The 23,566-nt window shown below is 41.6% G+C and overlaps 1 protein-coding gene and 1 long non-coding RNA gene across 3 annotated transcripts in view; one reads left to right on the top strand and one right to left on the bottom strand.

The window, feature by feature from the left end:
- Positions 1–5,983: 5,983 nt before the first annotated feature.
- YTHDF3 (YTH N6-methyladenosine RNA binding protein F3) overlaps positions 5,984–23,566 on the bottom strand; it is a 53,302-nt gene continuing 35,719 nt past the window's right edge. For both annotated transcript variants that reach the window (XM_075920620.1, XM_006113645.3), the window contains one exon: positions 5,984–10,652. In XM_075920620.1, the coding sequence (XP_075776735.1) occupies positions 10,629–10,652 (24 nt within the window). In that variant the 3' untranslated portion in view covers positions 5,984–10,628. The remainder of the gene's footprint in view (positions 10,653–23,566) is intronic.
- On the top strand, positions 18,861–22,668 carry LOC142827056 (uncharacterized). The gene is made up of 2 exons (XR_012901429.1): positions 18,861–18,978; positions 22,559–22,668. It is a non-coding gene; the product is annotated as an uncharacterized LOC142827056 (long non-coding RNA).

Genomic DNA, 23,566 nt, shown 5'->3' on the forward strand with positions numbered 1-23,566 from the left:
GATATTGAACAGAGAGTACGCTTATAAAGTTTGCAGATGATACCAAGCTGGGAGGGGTTGCAAGTGCTTTCAAGGATAGGGCCCTAGTTCAGAATGATCTGGACAAATTAGAGAAATGAACAGAGGTAAACGGGATGAAGTTCAATAAGAACAAATGCAAAATACTCTACTTAGGAAGGAACAATCAAGTCCACGCATACAAAATGGGAAGTGACTGTCTAAAAAGGAGTACTACACAAAGGGATCTAGAGGTCACAGTAGACCTCAAGCCAAATATGAGTCAGTGTAACACTTGCAAAAAAACCCAAACATCATTCTGCGATGCATAAACAGGTGTCTTGTGAGCAAGACATGAGAAGTCATTCTTCCACTTTAGTCTGCACTGATTAGATCTTAGTGTATTGTGTCCAGTTTTAGGCACCTCATTTCAGTAAAGATGTGGAGAAATTGGAGACTGTACAGACAAGAGCAATAAAAGTGATTAAACATCCAGAAAACATGACCTCTGAGGGAAGACTGAAAGAATTGGGTTTTAGTTTGGAATAGAGAAGACTGAGGGGGGACATGATAGCTGTTTTCAAGTACCTAAAAGGGTGTTACAAGGAAGAGGGGAAAAAAATATTCTTCTTAACCTCTGAGGGTAGGACAAGAAGCAATGGGCTTAAATTGCAAGTGAGGTTTAGGTTGGACATCAGAAAAAAAAAAACTTCCTGTCAGGGTGGTTAAGCACTAGAATAAGTTGCCTAGTGAGGCTGTGAAATCGTCATCGTTGGAGAAATTTAAGAGCAGGTTAGATAAACATTGATCAAGGATGATCTAGATGGTGCTTGGTCCTGCCATGAGAGCAGGGGACTATAATTTGTTATTCTAAAACATCTTGTTTTTCATCATTCTTTAAACTATTAACAGTGTCTGTTTATTCAAAAAACTGAAAGGATAATTAAGCTCCTTCCCCTGATGATATTATCAGAATAAGCAAATATAAATAGTATTCCCACTGCAATTTCTTTTACTTATACAGTGCTACATGGTCTTGGTTAAAGGTGTTGTTTCCAATGTTTCCTCATCTTTTTCATTCCTGTGAGGATTTTTCCATCCATGTACAGAATAAATTTTATGAGCACCAAAGCATGTGAATGTGCACCACCAGTAGAAACAAAACCTAGCTGTGGGCTCTCTGCTAATCAGCTGGGCAGCATCTGAATCTCTCTTAAGTGGTTGCCCAAGTGCCCAGCTTACAGGGAACACTGGTTGTCTCCCAGCAGTGTGTGGAGAAGAAAAAAGGGCAAATAGCTCAGATTACAGACAGCAATTAAGTATCCACGGAGTTTGTGATATCATCTAACAAAAAAACAATGTACTGTACATAAATTTCTGAGGGCAAACGGATGCATGTGCAAAAGACAAACTTCAAGAGGAAAAGAAAAAAAATGTTAAAAATGTTAGGACTTAAAACATGATATACCAACATATGAGGGCTGATCAAAAAAATTCAGAAAAAGCTTTAAGCTCTATCTTGCCAAATTATGTAATAGGACAAGGGCATGCACGGACACACAATTAGGCCATTTTATCCCCCAAAATATGTACTAGTTACACTATCCATATTTAATACACGTGTTTTGTGATAAAGAGGACTAAATGCATGTATCCCCTCCTACATACTGCACAAGCTTAGGGAGATAGACCTGAAAAGACTGAAGAAAAAAACTTCTCTTTTTTTAATGCGTCTTATTGGTCTGATTCTCTGATTATTTTGTTAATTCTTTCCACATCATCTGTACAGTAACTGGACAATAGTATGTGTCTCCAAATAACTAGTATTTCCTGATTCTAGCTTCAGGGATAACCCAAGTCTTCGGTAATTTCCAAGATAATCCATTACACAGTAACCAGTTAGTACTGTCTGCTAAGATTAGTTTGTACAATATGATTATGTGCAATGATGCCTCTGGAGTACTTCTAAGCTTTACCCATTTCTGTTTATACTTGACAGCTGTACATTCTTTGCTGCCTGCATTGTTTGAACTATATCCAACAGTGCAATCATTAAATCTTTGATAGCTGGTTTCTAAAAACAAAAATGACAGAGAGAGAGAGATATTTGTGTTTATTACATCTTCTCCCCCCGCCCCCGGATCCTGGGATGCCTGTTGTAAGTAGAGAATAAACTGCAGGAACCAGACTTCTCACTCAGGGTTAACATAATGAGAAGCTAGGATTGAAGTTCCATTGGTTGGAATATAACAGGTACCCCCTGCCAGGGAAAGATAGATCAAGCCATTGGCAGTGTCATATCAAAAGCTTAATTAGATTTTTTTTTCCAAAATAACTTGTAACACAAAGAGACCCTCAACAAAGCACAGCTTTAACAGCTACATGAAGCAAGCTTACATAGAACACACACACACAGCAGTAGCAAGAACTGCATCTTCCTCCTGTTTGCCTTGTGTTTCTCTCAAGATGGGACGGAGAAGTTTACACCATAAAAAAAGAAAGAAAGAAAAACCTTAGAACCTTTATCGCTCCTCTTCCAGTTTGAGGATTCATTCTGGTTTTCTGTGGGGTGTTTTTTTTTTTTTGGGGTAGCTTTCAGTTTAGGAGGCATACCTGGGTGGTCGACAAATACCTTTGATGTCAACACCCGTGCGTCCAGACTATCGCGCTGAGCCGACAAACAGCTGATCAGTTGTTTGTCGGCTCAGCGCAGCAGCCATGTAAATTTAAATGAAGCGGCAATTATTTAAATCACCGCTTCATTTTCCTAGTCTGGTAGCCTAATCTACATGCCTCTGGGGACAGAGGCATGTAGTCTAGACGTACCCTTATACAACTCTCTTACCGTTGCCCTCCTTTGCACTATATGGTTTTTAGTTTTCTGTTATCCCAGCATCTCATCTTATTCCTGTTCCTGTTCCAGCCTTTGATTTTGTAACTTAGGTTTTCCAAGAAGCTATCAATGCTAACCAATAATCTACAAAGTTAGATATAGTAGGTATTTATTAATATTTAAAACTCATCGTAAATTTAAAGAACTTAAAAAGGTTTTCTGTGTCTCAATCTGCTAGCCAGTGTGATCACAGTAACTTTTCCATATTAAAAACATTGGAGGGAAATGAATACAATTTAGAGATCTTGCATTACCATAAAAATCTGGAATTTGAATGGAATACAATTCAAGTTAATAGCAACTGTGTTAAAGATTTTAACTTGAAGAAATTAAATGCACAATTTTACATACTTCCAAAAGAAAACAGCACAATCACGAGACCTATTGAATAAGTCATGAGAAAGAAGGTATGAAACAGTTCAGCGTATGGAAAACAAATTTCAAGGCAACTTGAAGTCAGAAAAATCACATTAAGAATGCAATAGCAACAGTGTTTTCTAGGAGTAGAAGAACTGATTTAACGCATTCCAGGCATGCAGCACAATGAATATCTGAATTATAACCAGCTTATTTAACAATTATGTAGCAGTTAGGAGGTTCCAACCATTTATTCTTCCATATATTTAAACACACAAAACATCACATTACTCCTTCTCTGAAGGGTTGCAATACTTGTGTTATTGAACAGCAAATTCATATACAAATAGGTCTACAAAGTAACTGCAAAGAAGCAGATGTTTTATATAGTTGGGGATCTAAAAACTCCATTCTCCCCCTTTTGCTGGAACATATAGCTAAAGCTTGTAAATGGACTCTAAGCTGCCAAACTCCATTTTTGTTTGCTCAGTACTACTTGGTTGAAACTTCACATAAGGTTATTTTTTTCCTTCAAAATGCAAGAATGTAAATAAATTCCCCTTCTGCTATTTTCCAAAGCAAACAAGGAAAAATACTTACATATTAGCAATTCAATATTAAAACATAAAAAGACTTGACACCGAGTTTGTCTTTCCATGAGGAAGAGTTGCTTTGAATCTGAAAAACACTAAGTTCCAAGATAAATAATTAGTTCAGTCAATGTGAAGTAACTGCTTTGCATTGCATAACCAGCCTTCAGAGCTATAGAACTGCAGAAAGCTATGTGAGTATTAATGTTTTCTAGATATGCCAGTGTCTCTACCAAGTGGGTAAATCTAAAAACCAACCAATTTGCATAGTTCCACAGTGCTGGAACTCAGGTCTTCTTTCCTCCTCCTGTTTTTGTTGAAAGAATACATAAGCTGCCAATGCAGCTTTAACCTTAAAGCTAGGTCTACACTTACAGCTGTCTCACTATAGCACTGTAGTGTTGAAGCTTCCTAATACAACAGAGGTTTTTTCTGTCAATTTAATAAAATCATCTCTCCAAGAGGCAGTATCTAGGTCAATGGAAGAATTCTTCCATCTACTTAACTGTATCTGCAATTGGGTGTTGGTTGACCTAACTACAGCACTTAAGGCACGTAATTTTTCACAGCCCTGAACAAAGTACTTAGGTTAAGCTAATTTTTAGATGTATACCAGGCTACAGACTAAAATCACAGACACACACAAGGGAGCATATGTAAAAGTTAAAAGTTCTAATGGACGCATTAACTTACCCACATGATCTATATTAAAGGCGATAACCTGAATTATACCCAATGTAACTTTCACCAATGAAATTACATCCTTTCTAGGGATGTTAAGTATCAGTTAATTGAATAGTCGAGTAACCTCATGAATTTTTATCAGTCAGTCAACTATTCTAAGCATCTCTGGGGGCAGGGCCAGAAGCCAATATGCTCCAGCCTCACTTCTGAGGAGCCCCCTGCCACTTTGCACTGCTGCCTCTATCAGAAGCAGCAGTGCGAGGTGCCAGGTGGGAGCTGGTCCATGATGGGAGGCAGTTTAAAAAACAGCTCCCCTCAAGGACCAGCTGCTTGTCGCTCTGTGTTGCTGCCTCTGATACAGAGGGGTGGCAGCAGACCCTGTGTAGGTGGGGTCTGAGCTTTTGCTTATCGGTTAATTGACTACACTTTAACATCCATAATCCTTTCCTAAATTTCTATTAACACACTGCAGCCCTGTTGAAAGAGACGGGCATTGTATGGCAGAGTACATACAAGTTATAGTGGGAATACTTCTCTACCTACCCATGAGGAAGAAAGTCATGGGGGAAAAAGGAGGTGCTTCTGTGCTGCTACGGATCTAAAAAGAAGCAAATTCTGGAAGGAGCCCTCCATAAAAGGAATATGCAAAAAGGACCTGGTAATCTTACCACACATAATGAATATAGGAGATAATAGCCCATGTTGTGCTTCTCCCATCAGGTTCTAAACAAGGCAGTTGACAGGGATATGAAGAGACTTTCTGCTCAAAAGCCACTCCCTCATGATCTGGCAGTGGGGCAGGAGGGAAAGTGAAAAGCCTCTTTCTGTCCCCATCTTATCTGGATGTGGCCACAGCCAACCTTGGGGATCCTCTTGTAATTAAATGCTTGAAGTTGCAGTCTGGGTGCTTCTGGTTTGATTGTAGCATGAATGACTTCTGATGGGGATAAGGGGAATCAGGCAAAGGAGAAATCCTAATTGTTTGACTTTAGAGAAGTGATCAATAGCTAGGAGGAGAGCATCAAATTTTGGAAATATTAATAACTCCAAATGTTCAAACAATATATTACTGTTCCAATGTTACAGTAGATTAGGGCCCAATTATGCTAGACACTGTAGCATGTCATCAATATAAATTTGTTTCAAGGTTTATAAAATCCGCACCAAAAAAACTAACTACCCTCCCAGGCTGAAATCGGATAACAGATTTGACATGGTAGAAAAAGTTCTCCCCTTATTCATGCTGTTAGAACTCAGAGACTTTTGGCATAATTTATGTATACAAATGTATAGCCCATATTGCAATATAAGTGGGGTTTAAAAAAAAAAATCAGTCATTTACTTAAAATTCCTTGACAGACAATTTTCCTTTTGTGGAATTTGATGATGCCAGACTAAAAGTAAATGTTGATATCAGGGAGCATGTTACACTCTACAAATGGAGAAAATTGAAATAGTCAGCCACGTGAACAGATTCTGTTTATTGAAACCCTCACAAGAATTAAAAAGGACCAAACGGTGAGTTTTCATGCGAAACCGAAGTCCTCACCTAATTAACTGCATTCTATTTCACATGAAGGAACAAACAAAATTCAAATACCCATGTTCTGCTATGAATTAAGTTAAACGAACCATTTTCTCTTAATCTTTTCCTTAAATTTTAACCAGAAAAAGAGACAATACAAAAGACAGAAAAAGAATACAAAGCTGTTACTGAAAATAGTTGTCATTTCCTTAAAATGAAAATGGAAGCAAAATAAGTTGAAATGAACAAACTGCTTATATTGTGTCATTTCCTTAAAATGAAAATGGAAGCAAAATAAGTTGAAATGAACAAACTGCTTATATTGATTATTATTCTAAAATTTTCCTAACCATTCCCCAATAAACAATGTTAGGTATTTGAATGCCTCAAACGTCAAGGATCCATTTTAAAAAGTTAATGCTGCCATACAAACAAAAAAAATCAAAACACCCCCCCTCACCTCTGCCCCCACAGACCCGGTCTATATTAAATTTTTAAATTGTTAGCAACATCTGGAAAACCATTTAATCATCCTTCTTGCTATGGAGATACTAAACTTTAAAAGCCTCTTTCCTCAGCTCAATTTTCTGTTTGGTGCCACAGACCTGGGCTTTGAGATCAACTTTTTTCCTCCAGTGAGTTTTGGAAAATTTGCAGTCATGATTCAGCATGTCACTGCTACAGAATCAAGCAGGAAGAAGAGACCAGCTCTAAAAGGAGCAAACTTCCTTACATGCAAAAATATAGTAAGTTACCAAAAGAGATGAAGAAACCTGAAGAGCTGGAACTTGCTTAAGTGACAATAGGTGAGAGTCTGCCCCAGTACAGAAGTCTCTCAAAGAAAATAGTACCTCCATTTTGTTTAGGCCATCAGTTGTGACAAGATGCATTTCTCATTTAAAAATGTTGAAATTACAGCCAAGCAAAACTCAAAAGCTAGAGAATAGCACAATTATGGCTGCTCATGCAAAGTTAGTGTGTCCCTCTTGTACATACGTATAACAGTCTTGTTACAGGATCACAATGTATTTTCTACCAACCCCTTGTGCACAGAATGGATTATGCTCACCGAATAACTATTTCATTTTCATTTTGTGTGTGACCTTGTACCTTACCTACTACATCACCCAAGCCCCACACTGACTACAGAATTAGTTTTTTCTTTGTGGACTTTTTGATGGCAGTCATCACTATGGTATCTGAGAACTTATTTTCACAATACTCCTGTGATATAGGTAGGATTTGTCATCCCCTTTCTATAGATAAAATGATAGACCCTAAAGGACAAAAATACCCAAATACTCATGAATTTTGTGTACCTAATACCATTCAGGCTCCTGTTTATTTAGAGTGTACTAGCAGATGTACCTGGCATTGCTTGGGAACTCCAAGTGCATTTTTATCTTAATACCTATAAATTATAATCATTCACTATGTTTTAACAAAAGGACTATAGTCGATTTGGTTTTCAATTAACGTTTTCTTCTATTTTTCAAACTGGAAGCATTGGTTTAGCTATGTTAAAAAAGAACACTACTCCAAATTTCTCCAGTTTCTCTCTTTTCTGTAAGGTTTATTGAGACAACCTATTCCATGTCCATCCTATTTTTCTTGCTCATCTTGATTCAGTCCAGTAGTGAAAGTAAGTTTAATTTTGTATAGGTACTGTCGTATCCACTGGAGGTTGGGAGGCAGGTGTGATAACTAAGAAATTTAAGTGTGGGTAGGAGTGCAGCTCAAGGCACGGGGTTGGAAGTGTCAGGATGTGATGAAGCTCAAGGCAAGGAGCTGGAGATGTGGGGGCATGCCAGGGTTGGAGGAGTTCAGAGCAAGGGCTGGAGCGTGGAGCGGTGCAGGGTCAGGTTTGGGGGAGCAGGAGTCAGGGGGTTGGTGTGTATGGAGAGGAATCTTTGTCAAGGCAGGGGTCTGGGTGTGTGGCTGGTGTGTGTGTGTAGGGAATGTGTATCTGTTTGCTGTTCCACTTCCTGCCTTTTTCAGGGAGCAAGACCAAAGTGCACAGCTCACCTGTCCCCTGCTCTCCCCAACCAGAGTGAGGAATGCAGCAAATTGTGAACTTTCCCCTTGCTCTCTGACAGCGACAAAGGAGAACAACCACTAGTGTCCTGGGTTGAATCTGAGTTTCGGGGAAGAGTGTGCTTCAGCCCCCTGCCCTACCTGAAGGTGCCGGGGGGCGGAGGGGAGAGGGAGGCTTGGGACTGGGACAGTCTCAGATCAATGAAGTGTTCTCCCTCCTTCCCCCGGCAGTCCCTTACACCTGCCTGACTGCCTGCTGCTTAGTGCAGAAGCCTGTAGCAGAGCCTTGGGAGCTGGGCTGGGAGTGCACACCACCTCCTCCTGCAGCCAAGCGCTCCCCTCTGACCAGCTTCTTCTCACTGGAGAGGCACACTGGCTTAACTTTCATCTCTGGTTCAGTCAGTCTCTTTCAGCATTCTCTCAGACGTGTCAATTTTGAGTACCCATACTTGATTCTGGCATTTCCTGATTTTTGAATGCTTAATTTGCTAGCAACATTCTTTCATTGTAGTTCCCCTCCCTGTAGTCCTTCTGTAATAGCCTACATTGTTTTAAAAAGCAATAGCAAACCCAAATTCCATCTTGTGAAAACACACAGATGCCATTATGGGTAGACTCGTTAGACTCACAGCATTAATATCTGCCACTTAAGCTAGTAGGCTATTTCCCTCTGTAGACTAACCAATAGGAGAGAGATTTAACAGTTTGCCACTATTTTATAGCTATTTGGTAGACAAAAGAATGCTGGGATTCAGGATTTCAAATCCAGGTCCAGAAGGGACTTGTACTCAGTCATAGCTCCTTCTGCCACAGTCCCTAGCTTGTAATTCCACGACACAAACACAGCTTGTCCCTTTCTGTTCATCTCCTGGCCTCTTCCTGTACCTCTCGGCATTTGAATCAAGCTGCTTTCTTCTCTACACTGCCAGGTGCCTTTTGAACTTTCAGAGTACTCAGACAAGCTAACATTTGCATTCCTAACTCTTTCCCATGTTCCAGCATACTAAATTAAATTTTGACAGAGGTGCGTGCATGTAGAAAAAAGTAGTGCCTATATAGTAAAATAGCATGGCTTTTTAAAATTTAGGCTCTCTCTAAATGTCAACTCAGCTGACTAGAAGCCGTTGTAAATGCAAAAGATTCCAAAACACCATGTAAACATTTGTGTTAGATAACAAGACACACCAAAGGCATTCAAATGTGCAGTATTGCTATTTTAAGCTTTAACATATCTGTCTTCTACACTGCTGTTCTAAAAAGAGAAAACTATCTCTGGAGTCTGTACAGACTGCTCAATATTTTATGCCGTTCATACAGCTGCTTGATATGTTTGATCACACAAACTCTTCCATCAGATAAAATTCATGTTGCTAAAAACATTACTGTAAAAAATAATTTTCAAAAGCTAAATTTAGCACAGAAGTAGTCAGATTGAAATAGCATCTTAAATACTTTGTTAAGAGAGCTCTAGCCAATAACAGGTACACATGGATGTGAACACAGACTTGATGCATTGAACAAAATTTTTCTCCAAAAGTTTGAGGAGAGAGAATGCCTGAATACTATGATAATAGGAGAAAAAAAAAGTTGAGAAACAGTATATGCTTGCTAAACAAGAATTATGTTTATTTAGCTAGTGAATCACCTAGAGGAATAAATTTCACTTCCATGATAGCAATCTGTCAGGCTTGCAAACACCCAGAAATAGGAATTAAAGGTTTTAAATGTAGTTATAAAGGTCATAAAAAGTCTGATTTAGACTGAGGTACATTTACTCAAAACTGAGATTCATTGAGTGGTAGCAAACAAACAGTTCCTCAGACAAATGCACTTTTTTCGGTATACATATTACAGAAAAAATAAAGAAGTGTGCATTAACTGGTGCTGTCCACCAAGCTGCATATTAATATTCTCTTACACCAAACAGTTTGAAACAAGGGAAATGTCATTCTAATATAATTTTATGTTACGTTTCATTTGGCTAAACTGCATCTCAAAGTTGCTTTGCCATATTAAAAGTTTACTACAATAATTTTCACATGAACATTTAGACTTGAGTTTTACTCCAGGACTAAATATGGCATGATTTTGCTTTTAATCTGTTGAATAGCTAAAAACTGACAATTAAAAAAAAACTACAACAAAGAAAAAATAAGTTGAAGCAATGTGAATCTCACATCATTGAATCACTTCTAATGGTTAATTGTTAGTATTTAACAAATTCAAAGAGTTAATGAATCCTTGCATTCGTTCCGTCTCCTGTGCCTTAGCTAGGATGCATAAATACAAAAAGACAGCAGATACTGGTAAAAGCTTCAGGACAGAAAGTGCTTGACGAAGTTACAGTTCTCAAGTGTGTTTGGTGAGAGAGTATAAGGGCAGATGCACTGATGAGAACCATTACAAGAAGAGTCAATTTGTGTTAAAGTGTTCAAAGATGTCACCTTAAGCAGAAAAAAAAGCTTTAATAACGTCTTCTTAGACATATTAGGCATTTCCAGAGTCTACATCATTAGTGTTGTAATTCTAGCAGGACATCTCCATATAGTTATTGTTTGTTTCTATTTCGCTCCTGAAAAAAAAAGAAAAAAGAAAAGAAAAAGTTAAACAAGCATCTTCACATTACATTCTTATTTCTCCTCAACAGAATAATAATGTCAAAAATGTTAAGCATGTGAACTTTGTTAAAGAATGAAGCATACTTTACAGGAAATAAAATCAATGTTCCGTATTTATTCAAACAAGTCGACTACATACATAAAATGTGTAGGTAGGTAGGTAGATAGTTAACCTATCTATCTACCTACCTATTTAAAAAGTTATATTCTCCCTTTTCCTATACAAGTACAAGAAAAATCAAATATATTTAAATGACAACTAGCTGTTGAAAGGAACACCTCACACTTACATTTAGGCATCATACTGGAGAAATTTGCTTCTACTAAAAAGACATTCCACTGAATGAAATAATCACAATGAAAGAAAAAGGCGCTATTCAGCACTGATGCAAGGGGGGGGAGGGGAAGGACCTTAAATTTGCTGCCTAAGATTAGCAACAAAAGGGACTGTATATTTAATTAGTAGCACTGTATGTTTCCTTGGAGCTTTTTACTACCCTAGATTCTAGAAGCGTTATTGAGAGGGCTCTATCAAATTGATGGCCATGAATAAACACTGACTTTCCTACATGATTCTTATTTTCAACCAACTTCTGTGCTGCTGTCAACTTTTTTTTGCTCAACTTTTGCCCTGGAGTACTGGCACCTTTTATTTTACCAAAAAAAGCATGCCATCTAGGAATGTTAAATTTCAATTAATCAGCTCATCAAGTAATCAATGGGATCTCCATCAGCTACTCAACTAGTCAATAAGGAGGAAATTCCGTATCCCGCTGAGCCTCTCCCTTTGATGTACAAGAGCTGCCCGCGACTCCTGTACATTTTGAAGAGGAAGACCCAGAGGGTTTCCTCTGCTTCTCTCCCTCTGAAATGCGTACTGTGGCCCCATGCGAGGTCCCAGTGTAGCTGGAGCAGCCCTCCATCCGTATCATGGGTAAGGATGTAAAATGTCAATTAATTGGCTAATTGAATAGTCAATGTAATTTGGGCTGTTGCAATACTTCAAAGGTGAAAGCGCTGTGGGCAGCACGGGGCCAGAGGGGCAGTTCCCCGCTGGCCTTGTACTCCCTGCAGCCTTTCAAAGCAGCAGCACTGCAGGGAGCCCAGGGTCAGCTGGCAACTCTGAGTCCCCAGCTGACCCCAGTCTACAAATGGTATTGCAAAGTGGCAGATTCTGGGTTCCTTCTGATAGAGGCAGCAAGGGGAGGGAAGAAACTAATTGACTAGTCATGCACATCCTGGGCTGCTCCTGGGGAACTGGTTATCTGTTCACTATACCTAATGGTCAATGTTCTACGGTTTCAAAAAAGGGAGTCTAGTGGCACTTTAAAGGCTAACAAATTTAATAGGTTATTAGAGCATAAGCTTTTCATGAGCTTCAGCTCACTCTCTCAGATGCTGAAGAAAACAGAAAAGGAAGGGATACAGAGATGGAAGTGAGACATGGAGTGGCTCTCTCAGAAGCTTCAAGGGGTAGCCGAGTTAGTCTGTACAGGAAAAAACAACAAATGGTCTGGTACCACCGGGTCTGCATGTCCTAAACTCAAAACTCCTGTCATCTGAAGAAGTGGGCTGTGCCCACAAAAGCTCATGATACCATCTACATGTTTTGTTAGTCTATAAAGTGCTACCAGACCATTTGTTGTTCTCACATTACAATAAGTAATTTCCTATTCAAGTACTCTCACCTTTCCATCAGTGTTGCATTTGACCCACATATACTCTGATTTAAGTAGCATTGATGTCCCACTCCAATCTGTGTCCCTTCCTTTTCAGCACCTGAGGAAGTGAGTTGTATGCCCCAATACCCTAATGTTAGTCTTTAAAGTGCCAACCAACTGTTGTTTTAGCTGAAACAGATTAACAAGGCTACTCTGTAACTTGTTTCAAATATATATATTTTAAGTGAGATGCAGTTGAATGAAGATTTTTTTAACCTAGAGATCAGAACCAGCAATTGTTTTCCGTGACTAACATTTATTAAGTGTTTGCATATGCAGTTGCATATGTGCATTATATTGTGTAGTCATTTAGTGAAATATCATAACAGTATTTTCAACATTTTAAATAAGAACATAAGAACGGCCGTACTGGGTCAGACCAAAGGTCCATCTAGCCCAGTAGCCTGTCTGCCGACAGTGGCCAGCATCAGGTGCCCCAGAGAGGCTAGACCAAAGACAATGATCAAGCCATTTGTCTCCTGCCATCCTTCTCCAGCCTCTGACAAACAGAGGCCAGGGACACCATTTCTATCCACTGGCTAATAGTCTTTTATGGACTTAACCTCCATGAAATTATCTAGCTTCTCTTTAAACTCTGTTATAGTCCTAGCCTTCACAGCCTCCTCTGGCAAGGAGTTCCATAGGTTGACTACACGCTGTGTGAAGAAGAACTTTATTAGTTTTAAACCTGCTACCCATTCATTTCATTTGGTGTCCTCTAGTTCTTCTATTATGGGAACTAATAAATAACTTTTCTTTATCCACCCCCTCCACACCACTCATGATTTTATATACCTCTATCATATCCCCCCTCCCCCCAAGTCTCCTCTCTTCTAAACTGAAAAGTCCCAGTCGCTTTAAATAAGAATGTAAATGGGCTGGAGTGACCTTTGTGTATGGTGCAGCAGGATGCTCAGGGCAGGCTTGGCCCACTGCAGGCAGAGGAACTAGCAAAGTTGCCAATTAACATATCGGGTGATGCTTTCCGGTTAAACAGTCCAAGACAGTCTTCTGCCATACTCACAGGTAATTTTCATTACAATTAAAACAACACTGATTCATGTTCAAATACAGGGGTTGGCAACCTTTCAGAAGTGGCATGCCAAGATTTAATTTACTCACTTCTATTTACGGATCTATGCACTGGGAGAGGAGAGCAAGGGAAGGCTGGGAACAGTGACCACACTTTCTGAACAAGCTGCAGCTAGGGAGAATAGTTTAAATTTAAATTACCAAACAGACTAAGTGTTTTACCTTTCTCATGTTTATTGAAGATGAAATTTGATAAAGTAAAATATTAATTAATGTGCAAAACAAAAGGTTTCCAATGTTTTCTTTATTAACGTCAGGAGTGAGGAAACTTTTTGAGTCAGGGCCACTGACCCACAGAAAAATCAGTTGGGGACCACATAAGTGAGAAGTAAAAACACTCCTCCAAAAACCCCCAACCCTCACTGATGTGCCCCCCCCCCCCCCCCAATTGAGACACACACTCCTCTGGCACTCCAGCCCCACAGGGTGAAGGGAAGGGACAGGGAGGACTGAGGTTCAGGGTTTCTCATAGGCCAGATTTACTTTTCTGTGGTTGCCTAGTGGATTTTGTGGACCCCCTTAGGCTCTGGGGTAGGTACAAAAATGAGGGGTTCAGTGTGCAAGACAGGGCTGCCAGAAAGTGGGATACTAAATGTATCTGTTGATACTATACCTCGTGATACTATATGTACCTGTTAATCTAAGGTGCCACAGGACTACAAACTGTTTTCAAAGTTATGGACTAAACATGGCTACCCCTCTGATACTTGTCATGTAACATATTGAAGCTATACAGTGTTATGGAAATTAATATATTAGGCAGGAAACAATAGATCCTGAACAAATGCTTTCAGAAGACAGACTAAAAGAAAGAAGGTACATAGTAGTTATATGTGACTGAAGCTGTACTAATTAAAAGTTCAAAGTCTAGCTGAGCCCATGGATTGTTCAAAGAGGTTTAGTACTTCAATGAACACCTTTGCAGTAGCTCACAGTGTTGCACAGTTAGAACCTCACCATTCAAAATGCAACCACTACACAGAGCCAGATTCTCATCCCCAAACTGCATACTTCGAGGTACTGATAGTGCAAATTATTTTTATTACAATAGGGTTTGCTATCAATCAGGATTCCACTATGCTGAATGCTGCACAAACACACAAAGCAGCTTACACTTCAAATAGCTTATAATCTAAACAAGCTTTTTAAATAGTAGGAAAAGTATTTTCTCCTTTCCTTGGTTTTTCCATCACTTTATTAGGAGCTACTTTTTATAGCAAAGGAATACACTGCATTAAGGCCTACAAAGAATTTTTAAATTAGAAATTAATGAGCCATTCATGAGTATTAGTCCACTATTGGTGCATTTTTCAGGTGGCTAAAGGCACTTGACCTTTAGCTTCATTTCTAAATTGTTACAGCTTATTGCTGTATCATTAGCTGCAATATTGTAATGTGAAGCAGTGAGAAAAATAGCACAAGATCAAATGATTTTCATTTAGGAAAGGTTTTGTTTAAGCAACACTGAATTTCTGAAATATTTCCTACTATACTTTCAAATGTTGTGAAGAAAGCCAACTCATGGAAATAAGTATATACTTGCTACAGAGGGTCTCCTATACTCACCCAACCCCTAACAACTAGAGACCATCATCATTCTTATTTGCATTTTTGTAACATTCTTTGGATGCCAAGACACAAACACTGTCCATCATGTCCAAGAATGGTTTTTTAATTAATAAGCTAAAAAGCAATGCCACCTGAAGATATTTGTTGCTTTAAGAGACTGAAGTTAGGCACCTCCCAAATTTTTAAAGTCTCCAAAACACACAAGTAAAATTCCATTTAATATCAACTACCTTCTCCCATCTTGACTAGATACACAGTTCTCAGGAATGTTCTGGCTCTCAAGCAATTAAGATAGAACAAACAATAGAACACCTTTATGCCAGGCTTTCCGCGATTACAACAGAGCATCTTCACATGGAGTCATTTTCAAGCGTTCAGTCTGAATTCTTTTCCAGCTCCCATTCTGTTCCCTACGTTCTTTTCTTTACTTCTCAAAATCTATCAGAATCTTTGCCAAATCTCCACACTTCAGGATAGAAGTTTCCTTCGATCAACTTACGTTTTTTGCTAAGGAACAATAGTGCAGCCCGTTTCATTTTAGAATTTGTCAGGTGCCCTGATGTTACAGTGTTTTGGGTGGAGTTTGACAACACATGGAGAGTAATTAGCATTTGATTAAAGCTACATGAGAATGCAACAGCTGGTTAATGAGAAATGCTAGTTATAGACCACATGGCAAGCAGATTTTGTGCATGCCAACAGAATTTGCTACACATACTAGCAAAATAAAGTTATGGAGATGAACTTGGAAAACATCCAGGCTTTGGAAATACATGCATCAACCCAGAATATGCAAACACATTGAAGTGATAATATAGCAACTTGTGTTCACCTTTTCCATATTGTTCCATTTCATGCAGTTTCAGTTCTTTCTAAACTCAAGATAACAACTGAAGGATCACCAAATGAAACATTTTCTGCAGGAAATTATCTGCAGAATTATGATTTCAATGATGTACGAAGAGGGATCTTTTTAAGCTTTCCCCCTTTTTTCCTATCCAAAGTCATACAAATGAGTAGCTAGTTTAACTTAAAGCACTTGCCATTTTGAGATGAATGTAACCAACAAAATAAATGGGCAACAACTTTAATGAAAAGGGGAGGAAAAGTCAAAGGGTAATTTTTGAGGAAAAATAAAGGTAAGCAGTTTGACAAAAACTCACTGCAGTGTAAAAAGAAGATAATATTCATGCCCAAAAAGATCAGTAAATGTTCAAGAGGACGAGGGATTTGCAAAATCTATTAATGGGAACTGTAAGAGTATTTGTAAAGCCCTGCAAATATGCCAGTATCTGTGGCTTATGTTCACTGATTGTGGATCAGATATGGATGCAAATTTTGTAATTGCGCACGATTCTATGTATTTCAGTTTTTTAATGTGAATGCTTGCATTTTCAATCCTGCAGTAAACAGTCACAACAGACTTACACATAGAAGGCTTTGCTGGTATAGGTTTACTATATACTAACCAACAAAAAGTGGTGCTAGCAGCATCTATACCAGGGGCTTTCGCTGATAGTTATTTCACTCAAAATCACATACCATTAGGGATTTAAAAAACCCTGTGTAACCGACTGACATTCAATCTGTCATATAAGGGGTGGAGAACCTTTTTTGGCTGGGGGCCACTGACCTACAGAAGAATCAGTCGGGGGCCCCGCATAAGTGGGAAGTAAAGCGAGAAGCCCCTGACTGAAGACAGACACTCCCCACATTCCCTTTGCACATCAGAGCCTAGAGGGACCCAGGCTAGTAGATTTTGTATGCTCCAGCCCAGTGGGTGGCTGGGGCTGGAGTGCAAGCATGGGCTCCCCAATGCTGAGCCTTGGGAGGTTGGATCCAGGCAAGCCAGGGGCGGTATCTGGCCGGGGCCTGAAGTTCCCCACCCCAGGTTACATAGTTAAATGATCCACGGGCTGCCAGCAGCGACTAGAATTTTAACTGGTATGGTTAACCAATAAGCTGATGCTTATCTGTTAACTGGTTAAACTCTTACATCCCTCCTCATCACACCAATACCTTACATAACCATGCCATGAAAAGTTTGCAGTCTAGGCCTGGCCTCTGAAAGAGAGAACAGGAAGTTAAACTGACTAGGCCAGTGGTCCCCAACCTTTTGAGGTTGCCGGGCACCAGGGGGCGTGGCCGTTTGCCCGCCGGGCGCCAGGGGGCGGGGACACTAGCACGCCTGGGGGTGGGCCCCCCTTGCCGCGTGCCCGGGGACGGCCCCCCCAGCTGCGTGCCCGGGGGCGGGGCCCCCAATTGCCGCGTGCCCGGGGGCGGGGCCCCCTCCAAGGGCCGCGCGCCTGGGGCCAGCACTCCCCCCGCCAAGTGCGCTCCCCCCGCAAGCGCCCGTGCATCATGTGCCCGGGGCCATGCCAGCCCCGAGCACCTGGCGGGCGCATTGAAATGCCCCCGCGGGTGCCATGGCGCCCACGGGCACTGTGTTGGGGACCACGGGACTAGGCTAATGAACAAAATGCAAAATATAACCTACTCAATTTTAGAAGCCCTGGGGACCACAATAATACTCTCAGCATATGCCAAGGGCCGCAATTTAAGCGTGGCTGCATATACATGCAAATATATATGCAAATAGCTTCTTTCACACTGATGGGCATTAATACAAAAAATAAGGCAAGACTAGACAACACAAGCCCCATTTAAGTTGGTTCTGCTGATATTAATAAAATGCAACATTTACCCAGTTTCCACCCATATGACAGCAATTTTAATGAGCAATGAGAGTCCAAGAATTTAAATGCTGAAACGCATCTCAACAGAAGACCATTATATTGATTACTTTTTTGCTTTGGCTCCCACCCGCGGGCCACCTGCTGAGCTCTGCGTAAACCCAAACTGCACCACGGGCCACATGTTGAGTAGCCTTGACCTCTACCATTATTTATAATGTCATCTGAAAGTTAGAGCAGGTGTTTACATTGCACTTTTTGTAAATAAGAAGCAGGTAGCATCTCCAGTATGTAAACAAACTTGTTTATCTTAGTGACCAGCTAAATGAAAAGTAGGACTAGGTAGAAACATAGAATCTAACATTTTACATTTTTTTGATTACAGCTATGTAAAAAAAGTATACATTTGAGTTGTACTTCTATGATAAACAGATTGAACTACCCTATCAGCAGATGAACTGAAAAAATACTATTTCTTTTTTTTTTTTTTTTTTACAGTGTAAACATTTGTAATAATAAAGTGAGCACTGTACACTTAGTATTCTGTGTTGTAACTGAAATCATGTATTTGAAAGCATGGAAAACATTAAAATATAGTTTTAAACATGGTATTCTATTAATAGTGCTATTAAATTGTGATTGATTGATTGATTTTTTTTAACCTCATGATCTTTTTAATCATTTGACAGGCTAATAATCATGTCTCTCCAAATTATTAAAATTATTTTCACTTATCAATAAAAATGTGGATAAGAATGATCCAATCTATACTATACTTGGATTTTCAAAAAGCCTTTAATAAAGTTCTTGAGCAGGGATGGGCAAAACAGGCCAGATCCAGACAGGCCAGATCCAACCCACAAAACTGCTGGCTCCGGCTTGCGGCTGCCTCACCAAAATCCTTACCACAGAGCAGGAGCAGCAGCTTTAAACAGCAGGCTGTAATTGCTCTGCAAGTTGGGCAGAGAGGAGAAAGCTTTGTGAGCTGTCCCCACACCATAGCAAAATCTGTAATCTCCCATTGGCCAGTTTCTGGCCAATAGGCACTAAGTAGTTTTGCTGAAGGCAGGGGTAACGAATGAAGCCTCCTCACTCCTCCCTTGTGCCCCCACTCTTTCCCTCTCCCCCTATGCTGGAGCAGAGCCACATGGAACAGCCCACCCAGAACACAGGCATGGAGTCTGCGCTGGCTAGGAACTGCTTAGGTAGGCATTGCCCGGCCAAAGCCTACCTCTGGCACTGCCCCCCTTTCTCCTCCCCCGGGCCACCACCCAAACCCTCTGTGTTCCCTCTCCCCACCTCCTCCAGGTCACAACTCTCTCCCAGATCCTGTACCCCTCCTACCAGTCCTTCTCCCAGGCCAGAATCCTTTCCTGCACCCATACCACCTTCCTGACTCTGCACCCCATTTCCCTGCCCACATCACCACCCAAACCCTTTGCACCTCCTTTTCCCACCTTCTCCCATATCACAACTCCCTCCCAGACTCTGCACCCACTCCTACTCCCCTCCCCCACTCATGCCAGAATCCCCTCTTCGACCCTGCACCCCAAATCCCTGCCCCTGATTATATCCCCTTCCTTCACCCAAACTCCCTCTCAGCCCCCATACCCTTTCCAGAACCCCAGTCCTCTATCCTAAGCTCCCTTCTACAACACCCCTGCCATCTTACACCCCATACCCATCCACAGAAGTGCAGTCCTTGACCACTTAGCAAAATCTTGGAGTGGTCCCCCATTAAAAATTACTCCCCATCCCTGCTCTCAAGTAACACAAAAACTTATGGGATAAGAGGCAAGGTCCTCTCCTGGATCAGTAACCAGTTAAAAGACAGAAAACAAAAGGTAGGATTAAATGAAGAGTGGCAAAGAGTGGGTTTTCCCTACGACTCTATACTGGAGTACTTTCATAAATTACTTGAATGAACAGTGAGGTGGCAAAATTTACAGACAATGCAAAGTTACCCAAGGTAACTTAGAACTAAGTAGGGATGTTAGATACTGTGTAACTGAATAGTTGTGCAACCACATCAAATTTTAGCAGTTACACAACTATTCAATAGTCCCCAGAGATGGGGACAGCAGCCAGTGCACTCTTGGCCTGACTCCCGGGGAGTCCGCTGCCAACACTGCTGTCTCAGAAGAAGCAGCAGTTGAGGAGGGAGGGGGGGGCAGAAGCTGGTCCATGAGGGGAGCTCATTTCCCACACAGACCATCTCCTGCCTGCTGCGCTACACTACTGACTCTGATACAGAGACAGCAGCATGGAGTGGCACCAGCCCGTCTGTGGGGAGGTCCAAGCTTCTCACGGATAGAAGCTGCTCCAGCACAGGCACCAGAGCCCTCGACTCCCTCAGCAGCAGGAGGCAGCGGGGGGGAAGGGGTGTATACATGTAGTCAACAGGATTAACCAGTAAACTCAGGCTTATTGGTTAATCGTGTAGTTGCCTACATGTTGACATCCCCAAGTTCAAAACTAACTGCAAACAGTTACAAAGGGATTTTATGAAACTGTATGAACTGAGCAAAAAAAACAGCAGATGAAAGTCAATGTTGTTAAGTGTAAGTAATGTACAATGGAAAACAATCCCAGCTATACATAAAGTAATTCAAATTGTTTCGTATCACCTACTTAAAGAGCCTGGATAGTTCCCCAAAAACATCTGCTCAATCATAGAACACTAGAACTGGAAGGGACCTTGAGAGGTCATTGAATCCAGTCCCCTGCCCTCACAGCAGGACCAAGCACTGCACAGCAGATCAGGCCTGCACAACATATGGGCCACAGGGGCTCACTGTGCAGCCTGTGATGACTACGGGCGGCGTGGCCCCATCCGATCCGCTGGCCGGGTGGAGGAGCGGAGCGCCGCGACACCGGGGAGGGGAAAGTGCAGCGATTCCTGCCACCAGGCTGCCTCTGTGCAGCTCCAGTGCGGGGGCGCGAGCCAGAGGGCGGGACGCCGGCAGACGCCAGGACGCTGGTGTGATGTGGTATTGTGACATCACGGCCAGTGACCACCAGATTAAAAAAGGCTCCAGCAGCCCCGCAAACTGGAAGGCAGAAGCCAGGTAGGGGAGGGGAAGGGGCTAGTGCAGAGAGGAAGGGAGCAGGTCAGGAGAGAGGGGAAGGCACCAAGGGACAGGGTGCAGGAGACAAATGGCCAGGGGCCCAAGTGGAGACAATGAAGAATGGGACAGGAGGGGAGGTGTCAGTGGGTGGAGAGGGGGGGGACAGGGTGATGCTGGGAGAGGAGAGGGTAAGGGCATTGGGAGCCGTATGTTGTGCAGGCCTGATTTAATTGAAAAATTCTTAATAAAGTAACACCTCCCTCCCCCCAAACTTACCCTTGCAGCTAGGGTTGCCAGGTGTCCGGTTTTCTATCGGACAGTCCAGTATTTGCACGCTCTGCCCCATAAAAAAATTCAGAGAACATTGGACACGTACAAAAATTTTTAGCCCGCATGTTCGGTATTTTTTGAGAAAGCATCTGGCAACCCTAATTGCAGCCTGCAGCTGTTTTCTTTGGAGTAATATGGCCCTTGCCACTTTCCGAGTTGTGCAGGCCTGGCCTAGATCATCACTGACAGGTGTTTGTCTAACCTGCTCTTAAATATCTCCAGTGATGGAGATCCCACAATCCTCCTAGGCAATTTATTCCAGTTTTTAACCACCCTGATAGGCAGGAAGTTTTTCCTGTGTTCCAACCTAAACCTCCTTTGCTGCAATTTAAGCCCATTGCTTCTTGTCCTATCCTGAGAGGGCAAGGAGAACAATTTTTCCCCTCTCCTTCTCCTAACACCCTTTTAAATACTTGAAAACCGCTATCATGTTGCCTCTCAGCCTTCTCTTTTCCAAACTGAACAAGCCCAGTTCTTTCAGTCTTTCTCCATAGGTCATGTTTTCTAGACCTTTAATCATTTTTGTTGCTCTTCTATGGATATTCTCCAATTTCTCCACATCTTTCCTGAAATGTCATGCCCAATACTCCAACTGAGGCCTAATCAGATCAGAGTAGAGAAGAAGAATGACTTTGTGCTTTGCTCACAATACTCCTGTTAATGCATCCCAGAACCAGCGTACAACAGTCAAATAAGCTAACAGTCGGAACCATTAAGAAAGGGACAAATAATAAATCAAATAATAATTATGACGTTATACAAATCCACAGTATGCCCTCATTTTGAATACACTATACAGTTCATGTTACTTCATCTCAAAAATATATATTTGAATTGGAAAAGGTACAGAGAAAGGTAACAACAATTAGGAGTTTGGAACAGAGATGTAAGCGACTAGTTTCATATCTGCGGGGGAGGGCAGAGACGCAGCGGGGTACCGGGCACTGAGCCTCTGTCTTTTAAACGTAGTAAGAGCTGCATTTACTGCCTTTTACTACGTATAAAAGGCAGAGCCGCTACAGGGTTAGCTCACAGCCACTGAAGCTTTGCAGTTTCTCCCCTCGTCAACTAATTGAGTAGTCAATGGAAATTCCATTGACTATTCTATTAGCTGACTAAACGCAATTCAACATCCTTAGTGTGGAATAGCTTCCATATGAGGACAGATTAAAGAAGACTAGAATTGTTCATTTTAGAAAAGGGACAATATGACAGAGGTCTATAAAATCATGAATCATGTGGAGAATGTGTCATTTTACTCCTTCACGTAACATAAGAACTAGTGGCCACACAATGAAATCAATAGACAGCAAGTTTAAAACCAACTTAAGCAAATTCTTCTTCACTTAATGCACAGCCAATCCAATGATCCATTTGTCTGTATCAGCAGCTGCTGCAGACTTGAGGGATGCCCTCTCCACAACTGACCCTGATGAGGAGAAGAATGAACAGTACTAAGGAGATCATGTTCTATAAATAGATTAGGAGCAAGATGAAGACCAAAGACAAGCTAGGTTCATTACTGATCTGGGATGGGAGAGAGGGACAGAAAATATGGAAATAGCACTTTTTTCATGTTTTCACCAAAAGGTTTTCAGCCAATGGGAGCTGTGATAATTGTGCTGATAGTGGAGGTAGCATGTGAAGTCTTCCCGCCCCCACACAAGGGGCCTGCAGCACTGAGAGGCACATGACCCCAGCAGTTGGCTGTTTTGGGCAGCCCAGGGCTACAGCAGGCAGGGAGCCAGCCTGAGCATCCCACTGGCCGGGAGCTGCCTACGTAAGTACGTCCTGGACAGAGTATGCATCTGGCACCCAAACTCGCTCCTCCAGGGCGGCACCCAAACCCTCTCTACACCCCCTCTGCCTCATGTCACTACTCCCTTCCAGTCCCTACACTTCTCCCATGCTAGAGTCCTCTCCTGCACCTATAACCCCTTTCCAGGCCCTGTACCCCAAACTCCTGCCCCAGGTCACAATTCCTTCCTTCATTACCTCTCAGGTGCCACACTCTACTGCATCTCAATCCCCTAACCTGATCTCCTGCTCAGCATCCAACCTCCATCCCAGATCCCACAGCCCCTCCTTAGAAAAGTGTGGCCCTTGACCTCTTACCAGAATCCTCCCCTCCCTCCCCCCCCGGACTAGATAATACTTCGTCTGGCCCCGAGTGCAAGGGATTGAACTAGAAAACCGAGGTCCCCTCTAGTCTTACAATCCTATGTTCAGCAAAATTCTGCAAGCCAGAGGGTCAATGTGGCAGACAGCATAGAGAAGGAAGTAGCGGACAGGAGAAAGGCTCAGAAGTACCAGCAGGAAAGTGAGGGGGAAATGCACCAGAACAATGGGCTTTCAAAGGCAGAAAAACCAAATGCTGCAGACTATGCTTGATCTA

This window comes from Pelodiscus sinensis, chromosome 2 (assembly GCF_049634645.1).
Source record: "Pelodiscus sinensis isolate JC-2024 chromosome 2, ASM4963464v1, whole genome shotgun sequence".
In the NCBI taxonomy this organism is placed as follows: Eukaryota; Metazoa; Chordata; order Testudines; family Trionychidae; genus Pelodiscus; species Pelodiscus sinensis.